Source organism: Dipodomys merriami, unplaced genomic scaffold, assembly GCF_024711535.1.
Source record: "Dipodomys merriami isolate MVZ:Mamm:240054 unplaced genomic scaffold, mDipMer1.0.p SCAF_14, whole genome shotgun sequence".
Classification (NCBI taxonomy): Eukaryota; Metazoa; Chordata; class Mammalia; order Rodentia; family Heteromyidae; genus Dipodomys; species Dipodomys merriami.
Genome location: NW_027202715.1, coordinates 16,170,025 through 16,178,035, shown reverse-complemented (window position 1 = coordinate 16,178,035; position 8,011 = coordinate 16,170,025). Strand labels below are relative to the sequence as shown.

The following is an 8,011-nucleotide window of genomic DNA, read 5'->3' as shown; positions in this document are numbered from 1 at the left end:
TATGCATGGTAGGCAAGTACTCTACGGCTAAGTCACATTCCCAGTCTGAAATGAGAATCCTGATCAGGCTTCATACAACATAGTTTACAATGATCCTCCCGATCTCTGACTCACAACTAAATATCTGAGTTATTTAAGTGTAGTGCATCTTGGTTAATAACCCCTCCCCCTATACTTTGGACTTTTTGGTGGTTATCTGGAAATAATCTCAGATGTTCCTGTGTAGGCTAGTTTCAAACCATGATTCTCTGATTTCAGCCTACTGTGTAGTTAGGATTACAGGTGTAAGCCACCAGTTTGTGGCTATACACTGCTATGGATGTTTGCATGTAGTTTCTTTTTGGGGCCACATCTCCAGGCCTAGTTTCTGTCCCTTAGTTTTTTTCACTTAGAAGTTGGCACCCTACTACTACTTGCCACACCTCCACTTCCTTGTTCTTAATTCTTACACAAGGCCTTTATTTCAAAAGCATTTTCCTGGATTTACTTAACAATAGAAAGTAACAAATGCCACAGTGGTGCTTCACATAATCCTGGCTGAGGGCAGCACTTGGGGTATAGAGAATTTTGCAAAACCTGTATAGAGCCCAGTATTAATCCCATGGCTGCTCACTCCATGCACCAAGGAAGGAAACAAGACAAAATTGGGGATCAGCAGCTGCTTCAGGTCTGCCTTTGGCTCATCCAGATTGAGCTCTTGGCACTCTGCCATTCCCCGGCCCACTAAGCACTGGCCCCTGCTGGGGCACTAGTCTTTTAACATAGCTGATGCTCCATGCCACGGGGAGACGGGCTTGGGGACTTAGCTGGCTTCACATCAGTCAGAATGAATAATAGGAATTAGGTTGTGGCTTTGGCGCCTGAGGACAGCAGAACTGGATGTAACAGGAAATACCCACAATAACAGCGGGGAGCTCGACACCCTGGTTGAGAAGCAAGGCTGAACCTAGTGCCACTGGCTGAACAGTGTGATCTCAGCCACTCGAGACTTCTCTAAGGATCACAGTTAAGAACTAGCCTGGGCAGACTTCCCCAAGTCAGAACTGGCTCCAGTTTAGCAAAAGCTAAAAGTGGAGCTGTGGCTCAAGTAGTGCAACACAAGCCTTGAGCAAAATGGCCAAGCACCAGTGCAGGCCCTGAGTGTAGTCCCAAGACCAGCACACAGTTCATACGTGCCAGGCAGGGACCAGGTTTTTACTTCTCATGCTGCAGTACTGTCCTCACTGCCCAGTACCTAAGCATGCCCTGAGTTACCTCCACAGGTTCTGTTCAGGCCTGCTTTCTGCAACTTCATACCCCGTGTACTTGCAAGGCTACGATCTTATCACCTGCATTCCGTCCATGCAGCCTTGCCTGAGGAGCAGTGAGCAAGCATACCTTCTGTTTGCCAGTGCTTGCATCTTGCCATGCCCATGGGAACATAAGATTTGTGTAGATAAGTTGTCCGTTCCCCCCCCCCCCCCCGGGCTATCAGTACTAAGCTAGCTTGGGAACTGTCCTTTAGTGTTTTGGGGTGGGGGGGTGGTTGGGTTTTCTCAAAGCTGGTGTTCTACCACTTGAGCCACAGCTCCACTTCTGGCCTTTTTTCTGGTTAATTGGTGACAGTGATAAGGGTCTCATGTACTTTTCAGTCCAAGCTGGCTTTGAACATGATCCTCACATCTCAGCCTCTTAAATAGCTGGGGCTACAGGCATGAGCCACTGGCACCTGGCAGTGCTCCTTGAAGCACTATCTGGTATCCCCCAAAAAGCTGGAGGCTACTATCGCTGTGTTGGTCTAAGGACTTTATTGGGGCAGGTGAGACAGTGAAAGAACTAGGTTTCTGGAGTCACATACCATATAGCACCCACTGAGTGCTGCTGATATGGAGAATGACCCATTGCAAATTCTAGCTTCTATGATGTCTACCACTGAGTTATCAGGTATGAATATTGTAAAGGTGTTATGTACTGGTAGTGGGGCTTGCACTCAGGGCCTCAAGTTTTCTGAGCCTGAGACATACCTACTTTCAATTAGTTCTCCACCCACCCAGTCTTGGGGCTTGAACTCAACCTGGTTGCTGCCCGAGCTTTTTGTTCAAGGCTAGCACTCTGCCGCTTGAGCCAGAGTGCCACTTCTAGCTTTTTCTATGATTAATTAGAGATAAGAGTCAGGGACTTCAGGCTGGCTTCGAACCACGATCCTCGGAGCTCAGCCTCCTGAGTAGGATTGCAGGCATGAGCCACGGGTACCCAGTTAGGGTTTTTACTGCTTAAGTGGAGATAGAGTCCCATGGGCTTTACTGCCCAGGCAGACTTTACACCACAATCCTCAGATCTCAAGCCACATAAGTAGCTGAGATCACAGCCACCTGTGCCTAGCCTATAAATTCAATTGATAAAACCTGGGGCTTGTTGGACTGGGAGTGATGGGACATGAAGCGGGTGACAGAATCAACCAGGGGAGATTCTCAAGTGGGGCATTGCCAGGAGTGAGCCTCTGGACATGGAATTATGTGACAGTTAATAGTACACCCTTCCCTCCACAGAATGCCACAAGAACACAAGAGGGAGAGGTAAGACCAATTTATTTGTATACCAAAATAAGCTTTGGACATGCCCTGATCAGGGCACCAAACAGCCAGTCCTGGAGGGAGGCCATACAGGAAGAACCAGGAAGGAGAAGCAGCAAAGGGTAGCAAAAGCTGTGGGGCCCAGGAGTCCCTTTAAGCTGTCTGGTACTTAGCAGGTACTGGCAGGGCCTACAAAATTAAGACAGGTCCTCAGTGACACAGGCCAGGCCTCCCCCACCCCCCAGCTTCACACTCACCTGCAGTGATCAGTGGCATGGGCTTCTCAGGTAAGGGACTAGAGAAAGGAGGGAGTCAGATTAGCACTGGGGATGGGCTTCTTTCTCCTTCCTGGTGGCCCTCCTCTGTGACACTTCATGGCCACTTCACACAAATCCCAAGGGAGTTAGCCTCCATCTTGGGGTCCTTGGAAATGGAGGCTTGGCTCAAGTGGTAGAGTCCCAACTTTGACCAAAAAGGCCAAGCAAGAACGTGAGAACCCAGAGTTCAAGTCCCAGCATAGACAAAAAAAAGGAACTCCTAAAGAAAGTTCTCCTGAATCAGCAGCATTTGAGGTGATACAGGGGAGTTGGGACATTCCTGGAGGGAGCCATGGTGAGAGGAAATAAGGAAGGGGTGAGATTGCCAGGTGCTTGTAAATTCTAGTTACTCAAGAGCCCAAGCTCTGAAGATGAAGGTTCAAAGACTGGATGGCAAAGCCTGAGACTTATTTTCAATTGATCAGCAAAAAGCTAATAGTAAAGCTGTGGCTGAAGTGGTGGAGCACCAACCAGCCTTGAGTGAAAAAGCTAAGAGGAAGCACCCAGGCCCTGAGTTCAGTCCCAGTATACAAGATTTGATTTAGGGTCCCTCAAAGTTGATATCTGACTCAATCCAATTGCAAACCCAATGAACAGAGCTAGGAGCCTTATCCTGGCTGTCTGAGACCTGGGACTTGATGCCCACATCAGTGCAGCCAAGGTGCATGTGCAGAGGGGGCTGGCCTTACCTGGACTTCTGACTGCCCTTACATTTGCATTTGCTACCTGGGCAAGGAAAAGAGGAGTCAGAGCTGGCTAAGTATGAGTGCTCCCTCTCCTCACCCTTTTCCCAACACTCACTTAGGACAATGGCAACTCCAGCGACACACAGCAGCCCTCCAAATATCATCCCACCCAGCTGTAGGCTTTCCCAGTCTAGAAACAGAACAGGGGACATGCATAGTGAGCTCTTCCCCACCCAGTGACCTCCATTTACTCAAGGGTGTGTGTGTGTGTTTACTTCGGTGATAGTCCTAAACTCAGGGCCTGGCACTGTCCCTGAGCTGCTTTTGCTCAAGGCTAGTCCCTACCACTTGAACCTATTTATAGCTCCACTTACTGCTTTTTTGGGTTTGTTTATTGGAGTTGTGCAGACTTTTTGGACTGGTTTTGAACTGCAATCCTCAGATCTCAGCCTCCTGAGTAGCTAGGATCACAGGCATGAGCCACCGATGCCAGCTTTATTCAAAATATTTTATGAGCCTGAGGCGCTGTAGCAAGTATTTACAAGCTCCTGCTTGGGCAGTCTGCCTTATAAATAAATTCCTGCTCATTTTGACATTTCCATCCAGGTAGTGAGAGGGCAAGCAAGCAAGGCAGTCAACAGATACAACTTTTACAACTTGTAGTGTCTGGTTTTCTGAAGAAATGGTAAGTTCAGAGAAAGAAGGGCTCTGAGGAACCACAGCAAAAATCAGGTACTGTGACCTTTAATCCCAGCTACTGAGGAGGCTGAGATCTGGGGACTGAGGTTCAAAATCTACACATGCAGCCAGTTGCTGGCAGCTCATGTCTATAATCGTAGCTAATCAGGAGACTGAGATCTGAGGATCAGGGTTCAAAACCAGCCTGGGCAGGAAACCTAGTGACACTTTTATCTCCAATAAACCACCAGAAAATCGGAAGTGGCAGTGTGGTACAAGTGGTAGAGCACTAGCCTTGAGCTGAAGAGCTGAGGGACAGTGCCCAGGCTCAGACTTCAAGCCCCACGACCGACAAAAAAAAAACACACACACACATGCAGAAAAGTTTGTGAGACTCTTCAATTAACCCAGCAAAAAGCCAGAAGTGGAGCTGTGGCTCAAGTGGTAGAGCACTAGCCTTGAGCAAAATAGCTCAGACAACATCTAGGCCCAGAGTTCAAGCCCCAGGACCAGAACAACAACAAAAAAAGGTGGAGGGAGGCAAACCTCTCTTACCATAGTAGAAGGGACTGCTTCTATCTGCAGGAAAGAGAAACAACACAGAATAAAGACCAGAACTAAGAGACTGGATGTGGGGGTCTCAGAAGGAGAAAGCATGGCAGCTAGGGGTCACTCACCTATTAGGTCATTGGCTTCCAAAGCAGGCAGGCCTGGGTAGGCAAAGCAAAGGAAGTGGATGGTCATTCATGGCACTGGTATTCAAATATTTTGGGTAGGTGGGCACATTACAGGCACGCCTGTAATGCCAGTTAATTGGGAGGCTGAGATGAGATGATCACTTGTGGTCAGGAGTTCTGGTTTACAGTGGACTGTGTTTTGGGTGTCCACACTTCAACTTCATTATTGGGAGAGGCCCACCAGGCTGCCTAAGGAGAGGTAAACTGGCCAAAGTTGAAGGGACCTTCCCACTGGTGGTGTAGTGTGTATGGTGTGTTTGTGTGTGTGCGTGTGCTATACCTCAGGTTTGAACTCACAGCCTGGGTGCTGTCCCTTAGCTTTTTTTCTCAAGGTTAGCTCCGCTTGCGGCTTTTTGCTGCTTAATTGGAGATAAGAGTCTCACAAACTTTCTGCATGGGCTGATTTTGAACCTCAACCCCCAGATCTCAGCCTCCTAAATAGCTGGGATTACAGGCATGAACCACTGGTATCCGGCTAACAATTTAAACATACATTTATTGGACACAAGCTGTCTTTGGGGAGCAGGCTGTGTCTCCCCATTTCCTTGGTGGGTGGGGTCTCTGTGGGACTCACCTGCCAACATGAAGACAAAGGCACAGGTCATTCCTTCCATCTTGGGTCGGTGTATAGTGCAGGGCTGCTATAAAGCAAGAGATAGAGGCAGGAGAAGGGGGCTGTGTCTGCAATCCAACCACCTGTCTGGGAGTCATCATTCATCCCCTTAGTATGGGTGGACAGGCAAGAGGCAGAGCAGGGTTACAGTAGCTGTGTATACACTTTCCTAGAAGGTAATCTTGTACACATGACCACTTTCTGCTCTCACATTTATATATACCTAATACTAGTTATTTCTGTGCCAGTACTAGAATTTGAACTCAGGACCTGGGCACTGTCCTTTTTTTTTTTTTGCTCAAGGATAGCATTCTACCAGTTGAGCTACAGCTCCATTTTTAGCTTTTTGCTGGTTAGTTGGGAGATAAGAGTCTCACAGACTTTCCTGCCCAGGCTGGCTTTGAACCTTCATCCTTAGGATCTCAGTCTCCTGAGGGGCTAGGGGTTACAGGCATGAACTCCAGTCTGGAGCTCTTATATTGATTTCCCAGAGAATCTGAGTTCCAACACTTGCGGGTTTCAGAGAAGTCTCTGCCATTGTTCATTTCTGTCCTGCCTGGCTCTGGTCTCTTAATGAAATCCTAGATCGGGGGCCAACACTTCCCTCTTAAACACCAGATGTGTGACTTAGTTGTTGCTCAGCCTCTCTGAGCTTCAGTGACCTGTAAATAGCAGCAACTTGGCAAGTTATAATGGTGGAGTTAAATGAACTATTTGCCAGGCCAAAGATATATGCCTGGTACTCAGGAGACTGAGATCTGAGAAGTGCAGTTGAGTCTGGGCAAGTCTATGAGACTCTGATCTTCAATCTAACCAGCAAGAATTGGAGGTGGAGTTGTGGCTCAAGGGGTAGAGTGCTAGCATTGAGTACAAAAGCTTAGGGACAGTGCCCATGCCCTGATACAAGCCTCAGGACCAACACTAAATAAACAATAAACACCTGTGTACTTTTGCCATGAGAGGGGACATGCCGTTTGTGAACTAGGCCAGTGTCCAAACTGGCTTCTCTTAGTCTTTTATCTGTCTTCTGCTTCTTCTCTACCCTGGATCCTAGATCCATCGATTGATTGATTGTAGTATGTGTGCCAGTACTGAAGCTGAACTCTGGCCCTGGTACATTTCTTTAACTTTTCACTTAAGGCCAGCACTCTCCCACTTGAGCTACAGCTCCCCTTCTAGCTTTTTGGTGGTTAAGTGGAGATGAGAGTCTCACAGATGTTTACTGCTCAGGCTGGTTTCCAACCCTCATCTTCATATCTCTGCCTCCTGAGTAGCTGGGATTATAGGCATGAGCCACATCACCCAGCTTGGATTTGGTAGATTATAAAGATGTCATCTCTACCCCACAGATCCTTCCACTAAAGATTGACTCCTGCTCCTCCAACCCCAGCTCACCACCACACAAGGGCATAAAGCATGAAGTCCCTACTGCCCTAGGGGCTGCTAAAGCTACTTGTCTTCAAAACCTACAAACAGCAACTCATTACTCAGAATTCTGGGATTTCCATGACCACCTCTTCTACCTGGCCATCCTGAAGTCCTAGCAAATGCCTGCTCATCTGAGGGCTTACCTGAGCCAGGCTGAAGGGACAGCAGGTCTGAAGAGCGGGCTGGGCTGGGGACCTTTAGGTGGGTTCTGGCTCTTTATACCCAGAGCCCCGCCCAGGGCAACAGAGCAGCAGACTGGAGGGAGCTGGTCAGCTCCTAGTAAACTGCTTGAAGCCTCCCTTCCCCAGGTGCTCTTAAAGAAACAGCTCACCTGCCACACAGGGCAGAGCCAGGCCAGGGCAGAGGGACATTGAGTGGGGGAACTGTGGGTGAGACTTCAGGGCCTCCTGGGAGGAGAAGGTAGGCTTCTGTAAGTCCACCTAGATCTTCAGAGCAATTGGTGTTGGGGGTGTGACTCAGTTGGTAGAACACTAGGCAACAAAAGTGGCAAGTACTAAGTTCCAAGTCCGAGGCTCAAACATGAAAAAAAAAAAAAGTTGAGTCCCAGAGAATGTTGTAAGGAGTGGGTGTTTAGGGATCCGGTGCCAACAGTGGGGTACCAGGTCCTCTGGGAACAATAGAACGGATGAAGAGTCAGGAAGGGATTTTTTTTTTGTTGTTGGTTGTGGGGTTTGAACTCTGGGCCTGGGTACTGTCCCTCAGCTCTTCAGCTCAAGGTGAGTGCTCTACCACTTGAGCCACAGCACCACTTCCAGTTTTCTGGTGGTTAATTGGAGATAAGAGTTTCATGGAGCCAGGAGTCGATGGCTCCTGCCTGTAATCTAGCTACTGTGGAGGCTGAGATCTGAGGATCTGAGTTCAAAGCTAGCTTGGACAGGAAACTCCCATGATACTATTATCTCCAATAAACCACTCAGAAAACAAAGTGGTGCTGTGGCTCAAGTGGTAGAGCTCTCGCTTTGAGCCGAAGAACTGAGGG

General features: G+C 48.4%; 1 protein-coding gene across 3 annotated transcripts; it reads right to left on the bottom strand.

Annotated features, from left to right (window-relative positions):
* Positions 1-2,550: 2,550 nt before the first annotated feature.
* Fxyd4 (FXYD domain containing ion transport regulator 4) lies at positions 2,551-7,261 on the bottom strand. 3 transcript variants are annotated; one of them, XM_070020835.1, is made up of 8 exons: positions 7,155-7,261; positions 5,545-5,611; positions 4,911-4,943; positions 4,789-4,812; positions 3,671-3,745; positions 3,559-3,595; positions 2,810-2,847; positions 2,551-2,741 (listed from the first exon to the last, which is right to left on the bottom strand). In XM_070020835.1, the coding sequence occupies exons 2-8, from the start codon at positions 5,582-5,584 to the stop codon at positions 2,722-2,724; spliced, it is 267 nt and encodes an 88-aa protein (XP_069876936.1). In that variant the 5' UTR covers positions 5,585-5,611; positions 7,155-7,261; the 3' UTR covers positions 2,551-2,721. The 3 variants fall into 3 exon arrangements, with proteins under 3 accessions (XP_069876936.1, XP_069876938.1, XP_069876937.1); XM_070020837.1 differs by having other exon boundaries at positions 5,545-5,670; positions 7,155-7,248; XM_070020836.1 differs by having other exon boundaries at positions 5,545-5,608; positions 7,155-7,244.
* Between the last annotated feature and the right edge of the window lie 750 nt (positions 7,262-8,011).